Raw genomic sequence first — 19782 nt, 5'->3', positions numbered from 1 at the left:
TTGATGTAACATAAGGAAAACTATAAGAACCTCTATGAGGAGAACGTTTATGTAAAAAGGGGGGAATGGCACTACGTATACAACACGACGAGAAAAAACAAAGTGCTGTCTGCTGTTTTCTTAATTTTTGTATTAAAAATGCTTTAACAATACCCAAAAATTTGTTCATAGATCAACGTGCGCTTTGAAAAAAATTCAACTAACCTTCCTTTTTGCGTATAAACGTAACAATAGTATCAAATAAAGCAATTAAAAATGACAATGATTATGTAGAGCTGAGAGCGCAATCGTTTATGCTTATGACATTATTAAATCTTAGCTGTTAAAGAGCCGTATTTCTATTCATCGTCAACGTCGGATAAAGGGAAGGTACGCATAATTTTGTCACTGGTATGTCGAAGATTCTAGGCTTGATCTGGAATAGGAGACATGATATGATTAGATGACTGGTACGAACAGGATTAGGTCGGAGCCATAGGTGCAGGTTATCTAGGCAGTTATCGGTCAGATTTCGTGTGTTGTCGCTTACTGTACGCATGAACGATTTTTCTTATCATAATTTGTATATAATTCTACTGTTGTTTACACTCGTTAGGTTCATTTCCCTGTAGTTTCCCACCTGACGGTGCATTAGTCGGAGAAGATTCCTCGTCATCTTCATCTTCATCTTCGGGATCGTCTTCATCACCTTCTTCTTCTTCGTAGTCTTCATCTTCGTCTTCTAAGCCTTCTCCTTATAAAATTGTTTTTTTTTTTATTAATCAGTTTCATGATTAAGTGATACAACTTTATAGAAAAAAAAAAAAAAAAAAAATGGAGGCATACCTGTGTAGTACAGTACAGCGCGAGGAACTATACGCTCTCTAATATAATGACCAATTTCGAAGTCACTTGTTAACAAAGCTTGAGTCTCGTCATCTAACTCTGCTTCTGCATCATCTGGCACTGAAGGAATAATTTAGAATTATAAAAAATTAATCAATTTTCATACAAAATAAAAATATATAATATAGAAATCATTATTTGACCATACCAACTGGTGGATTGAAAAAGTTGAAAAATGAGTCATTTTGAACAGTTTTTGTTACCGTTCTCATGGACCCTCGAGACTTATGTTTTTGATTCTTTTTAATAGTTTTTACTGTGACATTCTTTCCCTTTTTCCAATCAATTACGCATCCCTTTAAAAAGAAGTGAATAAACGATTTAAACAATGTCTTTGTTAATATGTATAAACAAACAATGTATACATTTAAATTAATGATATTTACCTTGCATTTATATATTTCAGGCCCTTCAAAACTAAACGGATCATCTTTATCGGGAGTACATTTCATGATATATTCTTTTGTTAAAACCGAATTAGTAAAGTATTCGTTCGGTTCAAAATGGAACTCGAGAACAAAACCCTGAAAACAAAATTTTATTATCTTCAATGCAATTTCGTTTTCCAAAAAACTCCAAAAATTTTGCTCAACCTTACCATTGGATTAGATTCGAGAAATATTACTTTAATATCATACAAATGTTTGAGTATTGGTTCATCATGTTCTTGAACCATATCAGCTAATGTTCCAACATTTTTAAATATTGTTAGCCAAAAATCTGGGATGCCCTTAGTATCTTCATTTGGTTCTCTAAAATAATTAAAATTAATTACCAATTTTTAATGTTATTAAACTTTTTCATTATAGCTAATATAGCTAATGTTTATTACAAAATAAACCAAAATTGAAAAAGAAAAAACAAAACATTGAAATAAATATAATGTCTAATCGAAATGAAATAAACATACTCTTCTTTCTTTTGCTCTTTATCATCTTCAAGTTTCACTTTTGATTTCAAATCATTAGTTAATCCCTCTTCATCATCATCACTCTCCCATACACATTGTTCATCCGTTGGTTCATGAACACCAGATACTATTTCACTCCTCTTTTCATAAAGAGATGCACACATTTTGTAATATTTACATTCCAAGGCATGTACCTCCTCATAGAATTTTGCTTCAATATTGGTAGTAACTAATTGCAATTGTTTCAAAGCTTTAATTCTGCGTTTTACAGAAGCTGGGAGATTCTGCATTTGCTAGAAATTGAAAATATTGTTTAGAATACAATTGTTTTCTCAATAATATTCTCAATAATAGATGTATCAAGGGGAAGAACCTTTTTTTCTGTCAAATTTTATATTTATCAATGTATAGTAATTATATCTATTTTTATGAAGTGAGCAACATTAAATACATAGACAATTTGAAAAGGCAATGCACAAGCAATGCATGTATAGCTTATAATAATAGCTGATTAAACAAGCAATATTGGGTACACGCATAAACTAAAATTATATCAAATCATAATGGATGAAATAAAATTTGGCTATACAACAAAAGGAAATTATATGAATGCAATTAATTATGACCTAAAAGTAACATAAATTAGAAATAATGTGTTTAAATATTGCAAAAATAACATTATATTGCTAACAATAAAGTCACACAAGGGTATATGAGTCATACAACTTGTAACATTATTATATTCCTTTTAATTCTATAGAAACCATTAATTATCAATTATTGTTTTACAGTTCACAATGTGAAATTTGAATACCTCTAATCCTGGGGCAGAAAAACGATCTTGCAGAACTGCTAACACATCAGGTCTACGTAAAATTTGGGAGGTAAACTCTGAAGTGTTGTTATCATCTTCATCTTCAACTGATTCCATATCACTCTTATCGCCAGCACGCTCTGGGTCAGTTGTCATAGTACTATAATCCAGATTTGTTTCTTTTTATATAAAAAAATTATATATTCAAGAAGATCATTATCAAATTTTGTGGTAGTAATAGGGTAAAAAACAAAATTATAAATACTTTAATGTAAATGTTCGTATCATGTACTTTATTTTTATTACTTCTTTGATGTATTATAACATACATATGTGTAAAATAGGGAATGAAAAAGATATTTTTCAACAGAATTTTACGTAGACACTTTAAAATCTAAGCATATGTACATATTCCTAGTTTACTCATTCATTTAAATTACAAAAATATAAAACTTAGGAGCATATCTATGTTTGCATTATAAACATATGGTATATTAGACCTATTAATTACTTTTGCAATACTATTATGATATTATTCTTAATAGTAATTGAAAAAAATGAAATATTTAATAAAACACAAAAAAATTTTTCTTATTTTTACATCTGAGATTAACATAAAAGTAGCTAATTTGTTAAGAAAAATATAATGCAAAAAATATATTCATAATTTTTCCAAAAGAGGAAAGGTAAAAAAAAACGGCGCATTAAATAATACAATTGAATTTACATACGCAATATATAAAATTAAAGATAAGAATATTAAAACGAAACATTAATTTTTTACAAAAATCAATAATATAGCATAAAGCAAAATCATCGATCAATTTACAAACGTGCAAAAATTTAATTGCACGTTGCGATATACTTTCCGCTATGACTTTTGAAATGTTCTTAAATTTCAACTCCAATGTGTACAATTTAAATGTTATAATAAGCCATTTATATATATAGAAATTCAAGCAAATTAGATTTCTGTACGATGTTAAACTGACATTTGAAAGTCACCATGTTCGCGAGGGAGAAAGGTTATTTCCTAGGGAACGCATAGATCATGAAAAAAAACGGAAGTTACATTAGTCCGTCAATTGATAGATACAATTATTAAGTTTATCGTACTCTTTAGTTTTTTTTTATTCGGTAAATTATTAACTGGTCAGAAAATCAAAGAAAGGATATCGCAAGGTCCAATTTTAAAGTGTAAAGAGCATGCACATGGGACGGAGAAAAAAGTAACAATTTTCAGGGTTATAAATGCGTGAAAACTTCAAAAAACGAAATAGAATTATTTTTAGATAGAAATGTTATTCGAAGATATTGAAACGAAGGAATAAAATTGTTGCTAATTGCGGAAAATATACCTTTCAGAATTGAAGCTGATCACAAAAGAAGACACGAACCACTGCACGAACAACGAACCGGTCGTTGTGTCGGTAGTTTCGTTTTAGTAAATCGTACAATACGAAATTAGCTCACTTGTATTCTTTTCTGTTCGCATTAAGTGCCAGTATCATGCAATTCTAAAATTCCCTACTTTATTTTTCTTTAAAAAATGAATTTTACCCATTTATATAAATAATTATAATACAGAATTCAAATCCTTTAATTTTTTAACTTATTAAAATGAAATATAAATCATATTTGGAGTGTTTTTGTTGAAAAGTAAGTTTTTTCTGGTAAACTTTGTTTCGTAAGTTGCTAAAAGGGCAAGATTGTGAACGATTGCTTATTTATTTTTACCTATTTATAAGATTAAGTAGAATCACATAAAAGAACAAAGAATAACAATTTTTAAAAACACGAAGAAATATAAGCTTTATGATCAAATTTAACGTTTTTCTTTATTCAATAGTAAGAAAAATCTTCAATTCTTTGAATTTTATTATCCGAGTATGTTGGTAACTCTACTTCGGGTTGCACTTCAATTCATAGTTTATCGAAAGAGAATAAGATGGCGCAGTGACGTCACGTCCGTTTGGGACGAAAACGTAACGTAATTCGCTAACACGTTTTCTCCTATAATACACCATTCCTTTAGGCTTGGCGCCTTCGTCAAATGCAGTGAGCGTCGGTGTACGTAAAATGGCGGACGGTGACATTGATTTGTACGCCGACGATCTCGAGCAAGATTTCGCGCAGGTAATTCGATTTTATCTTTGTTAATAAGTAACAAGTTGGTGGGTACACGTTGTTGTTAATCGACTGCTTCCATAAAAAATGTTTGAAACTGTGAGAAAAATGCGATAGTATAGCGGTATGTTCGGCGTCATGGAGGAAAGACGGTAACGATTGCTCCAAAGCGGTGTCCGAATCTCGTTCAGGCGAGGCATCAGTTTTAACATAATACATTTCATTCGTGACGAGTAGCTGTTCCATTCAATTATTACAGTTGATAAACATTTTCTGTATTCTGTTACATAATTAGTGTACTTTGTGTGCACGTTCATTGCATCGGGATACTAAAGCAAATACGTGTAATACAGATTCGCAGCAAGAAAAGCAAAATGGTGTTAGCGGTAAGGCAAATGTCGTTGCACTTATTCGTCCATTTCGTTTATCAGTTTAATTGTAATAGATATTCTATTGCTGCATGCGATTTCTTTGAAACCGTGTTTATTATTATCATAACTAGTAGCTTCTTTTGTATGTAAATTTTTTTTATTTTGCTCATTTGCAGCGGAACAATTCGTGGTTATTCAGGAAATGAATTTTTTCATTGCACATGTTTATGGAATTAATGAGTACCTATGGAGCATTTTATTTCTACAAATATTAATAATTTAATATTTTTATTTTTTATTTTAATTTTTCTAATAAAATTTGTTTATAATCATTTGTTATATGTACAAGTATTCATTAATATTTTATAGGAACAAAAAGTATTTTAAGATATTGAACTAGATAATTTAAATAATGTATTCTTCAATAATAATACATTGTATTCTTCTGATGTTAGCCTATTTACGATACACATTTGGTTATCTTTTTTAGGATGAATTTGCTGGTGATGGCGTTGATTTATACGATGATGTGATAGCAGCTCCTGCTGGTGGTAATGGTGGTGTTTCTACAGGAAACAGTGGAGATGGTGGAGGTGATACTACTTCACCTAATGAAGAAACAAATGGTAGTGCACCCTACCATCAACTTGGAAATAACATTCAACCAAATCAAATTGGACGGCGTCATCAATTATATGTTGGTAATTTGACTTGGGTAAGTAATTTAATATTTGCACTAGTTCTTGACTTAGTGATTTGAAGGAAATAAAAATTCAGATATTAACATGTTAACATGTTTATATTATAGTGGACAAGCGATCAAGATATAACTGATGCAGTACAAAGTATTGGTGTATCTGATTTTGTTGAAGTAAAATTCTTTGAAAATCGTGCAAATGGACAATCTAAGGGTTTTTGTGTAATATCTCTGGGTTCAGAACAAAGTATGAGGATATGTATGGAAAGATTACCTAAAAAAGAATTACATGGACAGAATCCAGTAGTAACTTTTCCTACTAAACAAGCTTTGAATCAAGTAAGTATATGAATTTTCTGTGAAAGGTACACATTATTTATAATTAAACTGGACGTGTCTCTAAAAATTTCGTATGTGTTCACAGTTTGAGTCTCAGTGTAAAACACGTCCAGCTCCGGCTCCTCAGCAGAGTCAGAGTCAGCGCCCACATAATCCACATCAACATCAGCCACCAATGCCGCCTCATCAACAGCATCCACAACATCCCCAACACCCTCAACATTCGCAACAAAATCATGGTCCTAGGATGATGATGGGTCCTCCGCAGGGTGTGAGACCACAGAGGATGCCACCTCCAGGTATGGGTCCACCAGGGCCTGGTGGACCCGGCCAACAAGGTCCGCCACGCATGCACGGTCCACCAATGGGGCCCGGTCCAGGACCGCATCATCCTTTACCTGGGCATCCTAATCAAGGTCCACCACCTCCGGGATATCAACAAGGACCGTGGAATGGCCCAAGACCTAATGGTCCACCTGGACCACCAAGAGGTCCAAGTGGACCTGGTGGTCCACCCCAACAGGGACCCCCTGGACCAGGTCCCGGTCAACATCGGCCCCCGGGAATGGTATATAACTTCTGTTTTCAATGATCTTAACTGTAGTTGCATGTGGTTTGTTTTTTGTATATAAAATTTAACGTATGATATATGTTTCAAGATATTTTAAAAATCTTATATGAAATACAATTTTTTTTTCTTATCATAACATTACCAAGGGAAATCTTACAGTTAAAATTGATAAATATGGATTTTTAAGGTATCAGTAACATATGTTATTTAAATTGATACATAATCAGGGTACAAGTTACAAGAATATTTTTTGCACTTACATGTCTTACGCTCCGCGTAAACAGAGTTGCACTAGAGACCTTTCAGAAGCCAGTTACCATATACCACAGGTAACATAATGTGTTGTTTTTCTGCTTTTCACGTTGTAAGAATGATTCATTTTTTGAATTTATTAATACTTATTTATTTTTATTATGTTTAATTTGTAATTATTAAGATTGATAAATAGTAAATTAAAACACTTTCAATTTATGTCCTCGATTTGTTTTTATTTAGGAAGTGAATATTGATTAAATTTTAATTCCAGATATTTTCTTAATCATTTCAATTTTTAATAAATCTGTTTTCTATTCTATAATTACTTTTAATGTAGACCGATCTTTTATATTTTGTTCGAAATTGTTTTAAATAAATGATAGTTGCAATGCATGAGGTATGTATAACATGAAAAGCTTCTTCAGAAATTTATTAAATTATTTCATTTCAATTTGTTTAATGGTCAATTAGTTTTTTGCAGCATATTGATGAAAGATTTTTAATGAATCAATAACTGGCTCTGATATCTTGATAAGTTATAATATTTCATTACAAAATTTATAGAACAAAATCAATTTACTCTTTATGAAACATACACAGTCATTCTTAATTTAATTACGGTAGATTGAAATAGAATCTTTGTTTGTCTCCATTCAGCAATTTCACGGTGGTCCACCTGGTCCCCCTGGTCAAGGACCTCCACGCGGTCCACCAGGACATCCTGGTGGTCCCCCAGGCGATCCAAGGGGTGCTCAGCCACGTCCTGAATGGAATAGACCACCAGGTTTGTGCAGTATCATACTTCTCAATAGATAATACTCTGAAACATCTTGGACTCATGTTCTCTGCCTTTCCTGCATTTCGTGTACTATTGTTGTATAATTTTCCCATTCCACAGTTTATAATCTGCATGATAGAATAGATGTGTGAAAATTATGATTGTAAAATGTATGATGATAAAAAACAAGTATAAAACAAAACACACATTTTAATCGATCATTTAAATAATAAAGCACCATGTATTAAAATTACTATAAAAGAAGTTCACTGATATAATTATTCAATGTACATAGGGATGCATCACGGGCCTCAGGGACCACCAGGTTTCCCTCAACATCAACATATGCAAGGCCCGCAACCTGGTCAAGGCCCACCACAGAGAGGACCTCCTCCAGGTTCTATGGGTGGTGAGACATTTAGAACGTTCAATGAACCTTAATATTATTATTCTTTGTTTCTTCATATAATGCATGATATTGAGGGAAATTTATGCTTAGGAGTATGAAGGTACAAGGTGTTTCAGACAAAAATAACATAAAAAGTAATGTTATTTTTTGTTATGAAGTTATGATATTTGATTATTAGTGGAATAAAGAAGGAAGCTGAATTCATAAAAATCAATTGAGTACAAGCTATAACATTGTGCAAGCATATCCTAAGTAAAAAAAAAAGAACATATTTATCAACTTAATTACAGAGAAAAAGTAGTTTTAAAAGCTTGCTATAAATGTTTTTGCAAGCTAACATAGATATTGATCAGGAATGTTACCAGGTCCAGGAGGACCCCCACCTGGACATGGAGGACCACCTCAAGGACCACCGCAAGGACCTCCTGGAGGACCAGCACCGCATGTAAATCCAGCATTTTTCCCACAAGGACCACCTCATCAGCATCCAGGACAACATCCACCAGGTCCTCCTGGCCCGCCTCATGGGCCACCGCATGGACCGCCTCATGGTCCACCTCATGGCCCTCCGCATGGACCTCCACACGGTCAACCTCATGGACCACCCCATGTACCACCTCATGGTTATGGACCACCTGCAGCACAGGTACACTATACATTCTTTTATATTTATTACTTTAGATTATTAAAAGATTTCAAAGATTTTTTTTAATTTTAAAAATGTTGAAAATGCTATAAATTTAACATGCATTTTATAGCCACCTTATGGCGCGCCGGGACCTGACCATCGCCCAGAAGGACCTCCTCCGTTAACGGAGCAAGAATTTGAAGAAATAATGGGTAGAAATAGAACAGTTTCTTCCTCTGCAATTGCTCGAGCAGTCTCAGATGCTGCGGCTGGGGAATATGCAAGTGCTATAGAAACCTTGGTTACAGCCATTTCTCTGATAAAACAATCTAAAGTTGCTGCAGATGATAGATGCAAAATATTAATCAGTTCTCTTCAAGATACTTTACGCGGCGTTGAAACCAAAAGTTACGGATCCGCACGTAGAGGTAAACTTCTTTTATTTACAGTAAATCTATTCCTTTTTTTTCTTCTATTTCTAATCTATTTCTAATATTCTTCTTTCAGAACGATCACGTTCACGCGATCGAGAACGCAGTCACAGAAGAAGGCGTGAACGATCAAGGAGTCGTGACAGAGAATACAGGGAGAGAAGCCGGGATCGAGACAGAGAACGTGACCGAGAACGCGATCGTGAAAGAGAGAGGGATCGTGATCGTGATAGAGAACGTTATTATAGTGAACCATATCCTCGAGAGAGATCACGAAGCAGAGAGAGGGATCGTGAACGCGAAAGAGATCGCGAATATAGAGAGCGAAGCAGAGAAGAAAGGTAAGCTAACATCTCACATAATTATTTTAACTGTCACTATTGGATCTACCTTATCCAATTCAGTCAAGAATTTATCGACAGTCACAGCTTCATTGATAGCCTTCGTTAATCATAGCGCGTATGCGTGTGATTTAAAAATCATACTATAAGTTTATATTTACAAATTAATTTATATTGTAATACAGTCAGATAAAGTATCTTGTACTTTAAAAAGTTTTACATCTACCGCAAAAGTAACTTAATCATAAAATGATATCGTTGTAAAAATGATATTACTTAAATAGACTAAGTTCATTGATTGTATGCTACTCTTTGAACATTTGAACCCAAGTCATAAAATTTTGTTCAAGTCGAATGTCTATTTAATATAGCAATAAATAGTTCAAAGTTTTGTAAAAATGCAAGTAATTTAAGTATGTAATACTGTAATGCATATTTAGAAGAGAATACGTTGATTTATAGTGTGAATATTTACTTATGAATCGAATTTATTGTAAAACAGTAATGTTTACTTAGGTAATGAACACATTCAGTTGGGACAAAATGAACTGTTTCTAGAAATTGAAATTATTTACTGTAACTTTATTTTTATTTTCGTATCGTTTGTATCAATTAATTATTTAAGAGATATTCATCAAATTACAGATAAAAGTCGTAGATCACTTTCATAGAATCGTGTAATAATAATTTATAAGATGTTTACAGTTTGCAGTCCAATATATGATAGAATTAATTAACCCTTTCGCTGTAAAATAATTTAAAGAACACATTTTCTAATTGCAATTCTTATCTGTAACAATTTTGACTGAGTTAGTGATTGTAAAGGTGTTAACCCTAGTCGTATAAAAATAATCGATTTTATGAATATAACAGCAACAGGGTTAAATACGATAATTTAACACATTAATTGTTTCTAGAAATTTTTTATCGGTATTTTGCCCATTACCGGGCATAGTACGGAGCAATTATTATTTTAGAAAATAATAGACAAACAACTTTTTTTACAATACTTATAGAAACTTATAATATTGCGATCTCAATTTTTAAATGATATAACGTTTTAGGAATATTTATATAAGAATTATGTAATGAAAATGATATAATTAATATAACAGTTCGGTTTGCGAGTTGTAAATTATATTGTAAATTATTCAAAATTTTACTATACTTGAACCGACAATGTAATTTTATAATTTGACACGCGTTATATTAGCATTTTTATTTTGTATTGTAAACTGGAGGAAAGAAGTATGAACTCTTGTATTCAATATTATCAATACTTCAGCAAATTATTTTTGTCACAACATGAAGTGTGTGCGCGAATGCACTTAATATCGTAAAATGTTCTCTGAATCGTATTAATTTTCACCAATAAAAAGTAAAAGGTTGAAGCTGTGTAACATAGTTTTTCTGATCAATGAAAACTAATTTAATCAAAGTATTTAAAATTTAAAGAAAAATTGTAGCTTCCACCTTGAGACTAATCATATTTTACATCAGTATCATTTTCCCTCTTGTTTCTTTCTATGAAATTATAATTTTTTTTAATCATTGTAATTATCAAGTTGTGTAAAATAATATGCATATCTTTTATTACTTATGATTGTACAATTTCTGAAAGCAGTGCAAGTATAGGATTGCTGAAAGTCTACTACAAGTCATTTAATAATAATATTGCAAATGGAGTCTTTATTAAATGTATTTAAAATATGATAAGAGGACTAATTATTTAATTTTTGATCTAGTTACATTTTTCATTCCAAGTATTGAACATTATGTCATCTGCTATTAGCAGTAGTAAATAGAAATTCATAAATTAAATAATTAATTCTTACGCATAGTATTCAATAATATCTGTTTAATGAAATACAAGTACATACAAGATAAGTAAAATGAAATAATTATAATTTTTATGTCGTTCATTACATGATTACATGTATAATTCAGAGAAAGATCAGATAAGAAAAAAAAAGGAATACTTAATTTTTAAGCTAATCGAATATTTATTTAATACATGTAATAAAATTGTGATCTTAAATCTAGTGTGAAGGTGGTACATGTATTACACATATTTTATTACAGTTAGGCATATCGTAATCCTAAAACCATGTAAATACGAGTTGAGACATCGCAATATCAATCAATTTTGTATTATATTATCTTTAAGTATTTTATAATGGTTACAGGTTAACGATATATTATTATAGACTTTTATAAGAAAGAATATGTGAGTATACACATGTACTCTCACATAATCTCGATAAACTGATGTAGTGTATATCAGATAGGATAATGTACCATAGAAACTAGGAAAAGAAAAGCAATTCAATCATTTGCATAATCATGTTATATCAGTAGAATAAGTAAAGTGCTAATTGAATGACTGGTCGTTGATAAATCACGACTCGATATAGAAACAGAATTGAATATTTTCTTTGTGTAATATTAGTTTGTTTTAACTAAAGCAACGTTACTTAGCCTGGTAACCGTATGTATCATAACAAAGTATGAATTTTCCATTAGTACGACACGTCAGTCAGCCAGGCCAAGAGTAAAAGAAGAACCGCCAGAGACGGCTCCCGTCTCGTCTTCCAAGGCGTCTAGGTAATTTATACTTTTTTTTTCCATTAAAGTGAATGCATGTAGATTTTTTTTTTATAAAAAGAAAAAGTTCTATCTTGTTCAATCCTTAAGAACAGATTAAAGCAGAGTTAATATGAAACATCGGATAAATGAAATGTTACTGTAATGATGTTAGGGATTTAAGAATTCGAATCAGCTTTCAACTTTCATGATAATTAATATAATTTTTATTGCACGTTTAGAGTCATCAATCGTAGTCTCAATAAATGTACACTCTATTGGATTACTTTCGCAGTAATATTCTTCTCTTCTCTCTTGTAATGCTTGGTAATTTCGAAGATTAGAAACCGGACGAACAACAATGTAATTATATTATTAAAAAAAAGAAAAAAAAGAAAAAGAAAATTGTGAATGAGAAAGTTTAGCGTTAATTAGAAAAACAGTTTAGCGTGTAAAGATTTAACTAAATGTAAATATTAACACTTTGACGGTCATTTTATCGTGTCTTTTAGCTTTTCATTAATCTGTTAATTTATCGGTAGGCTTTGTTTGAATATTAAAAAGTAAATGTGGATTCTTCCCAATAAATAGAGAGGAAGCCACGTTGCAGAAGGCCTACTATTCAAGATCAAGCAGATTCCACGAAGTTCACGGCCGTCAAAGTGTTAAAGAAAATACAATAGAAACAAAATAATTGTACACCGCTAAAAAGTAAGATAATTGGCTGACGTGACTTGTGTAGGTATTATGACGATCGCTACAGAGAGCGTGAACGAGACAGAGATCGAGAACGAGAGTCAAGCCGGAGACCATCGGAAAGAGAACGAGAACCGGAACGTGAACGGGAACGAGAACGTGAAAGAGATCGTCGTGACGAAAGAGGAGATTCTTCGCATCGCTCGAGACATTAAAACGGTTATACAATGGGAGAAACAACAACAAAAAGAAAGGAAACAAAGGATTCTCAATTGAGACACACAGAGAAAGAAGAACAGCAAGATGTAGTATGCAGTGTTTAGCTGGATCTCGTCGTGTTTGATTTTCTTGCAAGCCCATCGAAACAAATCCAAGAGGACGGCACGTTTATCTCTTCTATAACTGAATCTAAAGAGTATCTGGACACTTTCCTGATCATTTGTTAATACATGAAGCTCTGAAGCTCTGAAGCTCTGAAGTTGGCAAAGAAAACCGTCCAAGTTTCTCCTTCAGATTTTAATTAAATTTTACATGGTTGATAGATCATATAGATGAAGAAAAGCATATTTATGTTATGTGTCAGAACTTAACAATCTGAAGGGGACTCTTTGGGAATTCTTATGAGACTAATTGATATTCGAGTCATTCTAATGATTCAACACTTTGTAATTTAATCTGAATCTATTTTCAAAGTTTTTTCTATTAATGGTCAAAGACAAAGGAAATACTATTGATATTAATGTTGTACTATTATAAAAAAATAAGGGTAGTATATATTAAAAAGAAGTCATTTGATATAAAAAATTAACGTGGTAATCAGACTTGATATTAAACTGCAAAGGGTTGAATCAACTATAAATTTGTCATTACAAGTACAAAGTTTCAGAGCATTTTTCAATAATACAAGTAATTTACGTAAATCCTGATAGATGTAAGAAAAAGAAAGCATTCGTTCATGCTCTCATTTATAATTTATTTTATTCGCGTCTTATTATAACTGGATGCTCGTAAGTTTCATTTATATATACAATACGTCTATTTTTAAATGTAATACAGATCATTTATCGGGTTTGTAAAGCGTCTAAAGATAGAAAAGATTGGTTGGGAAAGTGTCTCTCTATAAAAACTTTTCGCTACAGTTTTATCGGGAGTATTTAGAGCAAGGTATCACGGGGTTCTCATGGGGGATTCTCACGTCACGAGGCTGTCAAACAGTTTCATTTATGTTTCTTTGAACTCCATCAATGATATATTTTTTTTTTTTGTTTTCTTTTTACGCGACGTACACTGTTCTTCACACTAATCCAAGAAAGAAAGGAGGATACGAAACGCGTACACTACACGCAATACATATATAATATATATATATATACACAAATATGTAATGTTTAAGGCAAAATATCCCTCATTTAGTTTTTGAGAGTAACAAGTATGTGTTGTCAATGAAAATAAACGGCAAGTGATGAAAGAAATAAGCACGGCGAAAAGGTGTGGTATTCAGTTGCGGTTTGAAGCTGAAGAAGAGGTCATCCGGACAATGAAGATTTCACTGTGGACTCGTCGATCATCTTCTGGCTCCCCGTGACGATGCAAGATTGTATCTTAATATAATACATATATACGCTTTCAAAAAAATGAGAAAAAAAGAAAGAAAAAAAATATACGTGATAAACGTGTCTTTACTTTATTCATCAGCACACATAATCTCCTGAAAAAAAAATGTTACTTTTTTTGTTTTTCGTGCTACATCCCCGTGGCTATACTCGAAAGGTGCAACCAATTTTTTTAAAAATCAGACACATCCGTGCGCTTTCGATCCCCTTCATCGCCTTCGTTTTAATTTCTTGTACTTGGCGTTCATTAAGGGGATCGAAAGTGTAGTACCAAGGATACGATCAAATGATTGTTTCAACCAGTTTAAAAGTATGTTTTATTTCAAGGTACACAATGTCTGGTAAAAGAGACTTGGTCGTTCCGATGTAGCAGGCGTGTGCTTGAAAACTAATGTATCAAAAATATCCAAGTGTTTTTTTTATAAGATTCAAGAGAAGAAAAGCATGTAATATATGATCAGAAAATATGTTGACTTGGGTAACTTTGAGAAATTAGTTTTTATATTTACAAGTATCATTCTTGTTCTTTCTATATTTGTTTCAAGTATCATTTGATACAAAGAAAGTTGTTTATAATAGTGCACAGTATATATTTGCGAAAGCGTTAACATGTTCACAGAACATAAAGTTCCTGTATCATTGTGCAAAAAGTCATTTTTCTTAGATAACTCTCAAAGCATTACACATAATTTGATCCTCGTGTAATCAAGAGTTAAATCCTGACGAGGATTTTCTTTTGTAGAACCAAATGTACAAAAATATTATATAGTATTAGATATACATATTTTTGAGAATATGTAATTCGTAACGTTCTTGATTGGACAAGGATTAGAGAAACATGATGTATTTCATGGAACAACACACACATACACATAAATTCTTTCATGTTTCAGACGATATCACTGTATATTTATGCTTAGCATGTTTTAAAGTATAGCACATTGATTGCCACATGAAAGGTACATTAAATGCAATAGTTATTAAGAATGCGATTAATTAATTTTCTTTCTACTTTTATCAATTATTTTATTATATTAAATTTAAGGTGCTGGTCACTGATGACATCCCCATGGCAATCAATGCGTTAACATCCCTTTTTCTTTCAATTCAAGCTTTCTCTATGAAAGAACTATCTATAGTTAATATATTTCATATTGCGTGGGTCACCAGTGACCCATGAGGCTTAGAGCACTACGTTGAAACGAATGAAATGAAAGCATAGTAATTATAATGACGGGACGTATTGAAAGAAGACAGGATATTTCTTTCTCAATTTCACTTTTTTTTTTTTATTTAATATTTACGTTTGTTCTATTTGTATTGAAAGTACAATTGCGAAAAGGTATTGCGAGCACTTCTCGCGCATGAAAGGGTTGAAAATAATGTGAAACGAGCTAGTGATCAATTTATTACTTCCAAGGGAGAAAATATTAAAAAATATAAGGCTGCAATAAAATTGGTAGTAGAAGCCAGAAAATAACGATATCGTATAGAAAAATAAATCAAAATTGTATTTTAATTTTGATTTATTTTTAACAAAATATCATCATTTTCTCGCTTGTACCACGAATTTTTATCGCATTTATAAGCATGAACGGTTTCACCTTTCGATAGAATTTCTACATAAAGATATATTAAAAAGATACACGTGATAATTGCTCTGTGAGACCAGCTTGTACATAATTAGTTCTTATTGTAATGAAATAGTTCGTTATTTAGCTGAACCCTTTCCGGTTCCCACCTTTATTTCTTTTAGTTGTCTAACATTGATCAATTAATCATATGTAGTGTATTATTTATTTTATCGTTTGATTGAATATGTTCTTTCTTTTTTTTAACGAAACGCGTCATTTTTTAGAGAGAATGAAAAGGGAAGAGGACCGCAAAGGGCTGAGCGTCTGGTACCTATTAGTAGCAAGTACCAGGAAACGGACGAAGAATTCTCACAGAGTACAGTACAAGACTAATTAATCCTCCAAGGAAGGAAAAAAATCCCGAAATTTTTTATGTTGTAACATACAAGGGAACGGTTTGCATGATATATCACACATACGTTCTCCTGAACGATTATGTTTTGATGTGCCATTTCTTTCATTTTTGTTTTTAAAGTAACAAGTAGTTTACTATGAGAGATAGTAGTAAAATATTGCCGAATTAAGTATGACTAATTCATGGTCTAATCATTTGAATTATTATATTTTTTAATCCTTTGCGATTCGTTTTAAATTGTACCTTTATTATTTTGTTAAATGATTGTAAATAGTATCCTGCGATTTTTCAAACAATTCTATCATTGTATTGTGGAATTTTTAGTGTTTATACACAATCATTTTCAACGTGTTAACAGATTGATGGAAGTTAAGCATGTTCTTAATTATTTTTAATCTTATGTCTGGTCATTAGTAAGAATTACTTTTCTTAAAAAGAAGTGTTTGAACTCAGGATTGCAAAGGATTAACCACGTTTCAAAAAGAAGCAAATCAAGTACAATGAGATTCATTTTTATGAACAACAATTTGACTATAAGTGTAGTTTTTAAAAGATCTAATGTAATCGTAGCTGTTAAAAATCTTCGAAATGCACATACACGTCATTTTTTATGTACAAAATATTCGATACAAAATTTTTTCACTGCGATTAACTAAAATATCGAAATTTATATGGTGGCTATTTCTTATTATTGTTTAACAGATGGCATTTTTCTTTTAAAAAAAGCCACGATTTTTCATTTGGCCAGAATTTAAAGAATTTTGTATAGATTTCAAAATAGTGCATCGTTGCACTGTGTTAGATTCGTTTAACAATTCCTACATTTTTTGGCGTGCTAAATATTAGGATTATCCATCTAAAGCTCAAATCTGCGATTAAAAATTTGCTCAATTCTTAAATTAAAAAAAGTACTTGTCCTTTATTGAGTTTTAGGGAGAATTGTCGTGTGCTCTCCTTGTAAACGATTTAAAACGAAAGCCCAAAACAAATTTTGCTTTCTTTTTTATGGAGATACAACATTTGAGCAAATATCTGATATGATTTGATAATATAAAAATACCAAAAAATTTGTGCCACATCAACTCAAAACTTTTAGGAGAATTCAGTTTTGTTTCTTTCTTTACGCAATATAAAAGAGAAATATTTTATTATATATCATCGATTAAATCTTGAATGTATTTCTCTTTTTAATCATGATTGCGTTTTGAATGATTAATTCTAAACTGTATTTTTTTTTTTTAATTGATAGTACAAAGAGCTGTAACATGTTTTTATCTGCAGCTTTATTTTTTAATGTTTTATATTATTTAACCGATGCTCTTTTTATATAGAAATTATATTTTGTTCTTTATCATTTTTATAATTATATGCATACCTAATTCTTCGTACACGAAGCGCTTTGTACTAAATAGTATTACATACATATAACGTATAGTTTCGCCAATTACCAAATATATATAAAAAAATTGAATAATTAACAATCACTTGAAACCATGACGAAAATCAAAGAACATTAGACACTTTTGTAAGTATAATTATAGCGCATATAGAAATTATGCAGTGAAATGCATAAGAATTCTATTTTATCTTTGTTTCATTCTATTTAGAATTCTATGCTATTCAAGGCACAGTATTAAAAAGTAAAAAAGAAAATTGCCGTACGCTCAAATACTAGGTGCCCTAAAAGTGTATATCCATTAATTTCAAGTTACGAATTTATAACATTCCAAACACCAATTTGCAATCTTTTAAACGTATCTGTAAAACGTATCTCAAAGAGATGAAATTTAATGTTTAATATGTATTATACATAAAATGAATTACGATTTTTTGATGCACTGAAAAAGTGCTTAGAAAGAAGTTACTAGTACATGTTCGTATAATTATTATTATACATATCTTTTGCATTATATAAAATTTGTCAATCAAATATAATTAAGTAAAGTGTGTAATAGTCATACAAGTAACATATATATTGAAGTATCATATATGATAACTACGAATCATGTTCTGTGATCTCGATAAGCACCTAAAGAGAAACATTTAATTGTACATAAAACATATGCTAATAGTACAGCAAACATTCCATGAAATTAAAATAATTGTTCTTTTTGTGATCTCTTATTAAGCAGACGAAATTATTGTTACACAATTTCGAGGTCATTTATTTGTGCAAGTTTTGCAGCAGATATTGTTAACCCATTAATACCCAAAATTACGTGTACGCAACATTTTGCTGTGTCTTTTATGATCATAATTGCCATCGCCCACGCGATATCGCGTGAGCGTCAGCATAAGTATTATCTACTTATTTGCATTTATTTTTCTTTATGATAGAAAGTGTTATCTTGAAAATATTTTCTAGGCATTAATGGGTTAATCTTCAGAAAATGGACGTTCTGGGTTATGGTCATTTTGACCCATAATTAAAACATATCGTGGGTTTGACAGGAAATTTAAAATACACTTTCACGTGTAAATATTATATTTTCTGCATGAGCTTTAAAATCAACTTTTTACATTTTGCATATTTTATTTTTGTAGCTAGGTCAAAATGACCCTGCAATCGTTGTGCGAGGGTTAAGAATTATCGTAGTCAAAAATCGTGGACAATGTATTATAAATGCGTATTTTTTTAGCGGATAACAGCGTTTAAGAATTTATATATTTCTCGATGACACACACACGCCATATACAGGAAATTCCTCTTTTTTCTCATAGCAGCATGTTGTTTCTTTTATAATTGTTAAATATACACATAAGTCTGAAGAGAAATGTTTACGGAGGTAAGGGGTAAGTGTAAATCATTAGAATGCAGACCTAATTGATTCGTTTTGGATCACCAGTTTTTCTGTGAGATGTATAGGGTGTATAATGTAAATAGACTACGTAAAAGAATAAGTCAAATGTATAGAACAACATTTGTTTCGTACGAGGCTGCACTTTTAAAGGAAATCAATTTTTAGTTCTCGTACGATTACTCGACTATGGCTCTTCTTATCGACTTCCGGTTTAACACTGCCATAAGCCTCACCGGAGCTATGAATCTAATAGAATAATTAATGAATAAGAAGAAAACAACTCTGAATATTACGGAAATTTATGATATTAATGCTACTTAAAATTTTCTTGATTTTTTTTCTTATTATTGAGATTAGTTGTTTTGCAAATGCTAAGAATGATGAATAATTAAAATTGTAAATTTTTGTAATAGATATAAGGTGTAGAGCGATGAAAGAGGCTACTTATCTACCTAGTCGAATGGTCGTTAATCAGAAAATCAATATTTTAATACAGTAACACGAGAATGTGCTTTTAATTTAATTAAGAAATATTGAAAATTCT

At 31.2% G+C, this 19782-nt stretch overlaps 2 protein-coding genes across 9 annotated transcripts; one reads left to right on the top strand and one right to left on the bottom strand.

Annotated features, from left to right (window-relative positions):
• Positions 1–108: 108 nt before the first annotated feature.
• LOC114874950 (nucleosome assembly protein 1-like 1) lies at positions 109–4074 on the bottom strand. Of its 3 annotated transcripts, none has more exons than XM_029184739.1 (8): positions 3968–4074; positions 2610–2769; positions 1796–2088; positions 1484–1637; positions 1272–1409; positions 1034–1181; positions 826–945; positions 109–733 (listed from the first exon to the last, which is right to left on the bottom strand). In XM_029184739.1, the coding sequence occupies exons 2-8, from the start codon at positions 2763–2765 to the stop codon at positions 573–575; spliced, it is 1170 nt and encodes a 389-aa protein (XP_029040572.1). In that variant the 5' UTR covers positions 2766–2769; positions 3968–4074; the 3' UTR covers positions 109–572. The 3 variants fall into 3 exon arrangements, with proteins under 3 accessions (XP_029040572.1, XP_029040579.1, XP_029040587.1); XM_029184746.2 differs by having other exon boundaries at positions 2610–2788; positions 3968–4069; XM_029184754.2 differs by lacking the exon at positions 2610–2769 and having other exon boundaries at positions 3968–4071.
• A 496-nt stretch (positions 4075–4570) lies between these two features.
• Positions 4571–19117, top strand: LOC114874428 (cleavage and polyadenylation specificity factor subunit 6). Of its 6 annotated transcripts, none has more exons than XM_029183690.2 (12): positions 4571–4745; positions 5598–5822; positions 5916–6143; positions 6229–6711; positions 6999–7043; positions 7627–7753; positions 8043–8156; positions 8522–8802; positions 8915–9212; positions 9292–9556; positions 12080–12160; positions 12882–14511. In XM_029183690.2, the coding sequence occupies exons 1-12, from the start codon at positions 4689–4691 to the stop codon at positions 13048–13050; spliced, it is 2373 nt and encodes a 790-aa protein (XP_029039523.1). In that variant the 5' UTR covers positions 4571–4688; the 3' UTR covers positions 13051–14511. The 6 variants fall into 6 exon arrangements, with proteins under 6 accessions (XP_029039523.1, XP_046141273.1, XP_046141274.1 ...); XM_046285317.1 differs by having other exon boundaries at positions 12731–12975; XM_046285316.1 differs by lacking the exon at positions 4571–4745 and adding an exon at positions 4772–5122.
• The last annotated feature ends 665 nt before the right edge of the window (positions 19118–19782 follow it).

Source organism: Osmia bicornis, chromosome 4 (assembly GCF_907164935.1).
Source record: "Osmia bicornis bicornis chromosome 4, iOsmBic2.1, whole genome shotgun sequence".
In the NCBI taxonomy this organism is placed as follows: Eukaryota; Metazoa; Arthropoda; class Insecta; order Hymenoptera; family Megachilidae; genus Osmia; species Osmia bicornis.
Note: the sequence above shows the minus strand (reverse complement) of the source record. Positions and strands in the feature narration are given on the sequence as shown.

What these genes read in the sequence shown, in the direction of transcription:
- LOC114874428 (XM_029183690.2), top strand. Translation starts at nt 4,689, where the DNA reads ATGGCGGACGGTGACATTGATTTGTACGCCGACGATCTCGAGCAAGAT. An exon ending in CTAAACAAGCTTTGAATCAA is followed by an intron (nt 6,144 to 6,228) that starts GTAAGTATATGA and finishes ATGTGTTCACAG; the next exon opens with TTTGAGTCTCAGTGTAAAAC. An exon ending in AACATCGGCCCCCGGGAATG is followed by an intron (nt 6,712 to 6,998) that starts GTATATAACTTC and finishes CCGCGTAAACAG; the next exon opens with AGTTGCACTAGAGACCTTTC.
- LOC114874950 (XM_029184739.1), bottom strand. Translation starts at nt 2,765, where the DNA reads ATGACAACTGACCCAGAGCGTGCTGGCGATAAGAGTGATATGGAATCA. An exon ending in AAAGAGCAAAAGAAAGAAGA is followed by an intron (nt 1,638 to 1,795) that starts GTATGTTTATTT and finishes TAATTATTTTAG; the next exon opens with AGAACCAAATGAAGATACTA. An exon ending in TTCTCGAATCTAATCCAATG is followed by an intron (nt 1,410 to 1,483) that starts GTAAGGTTGAGC and finishes TTTTGTTTTCAG; the next exon opens with GGTTTTGTTCTCGAGTTCCA.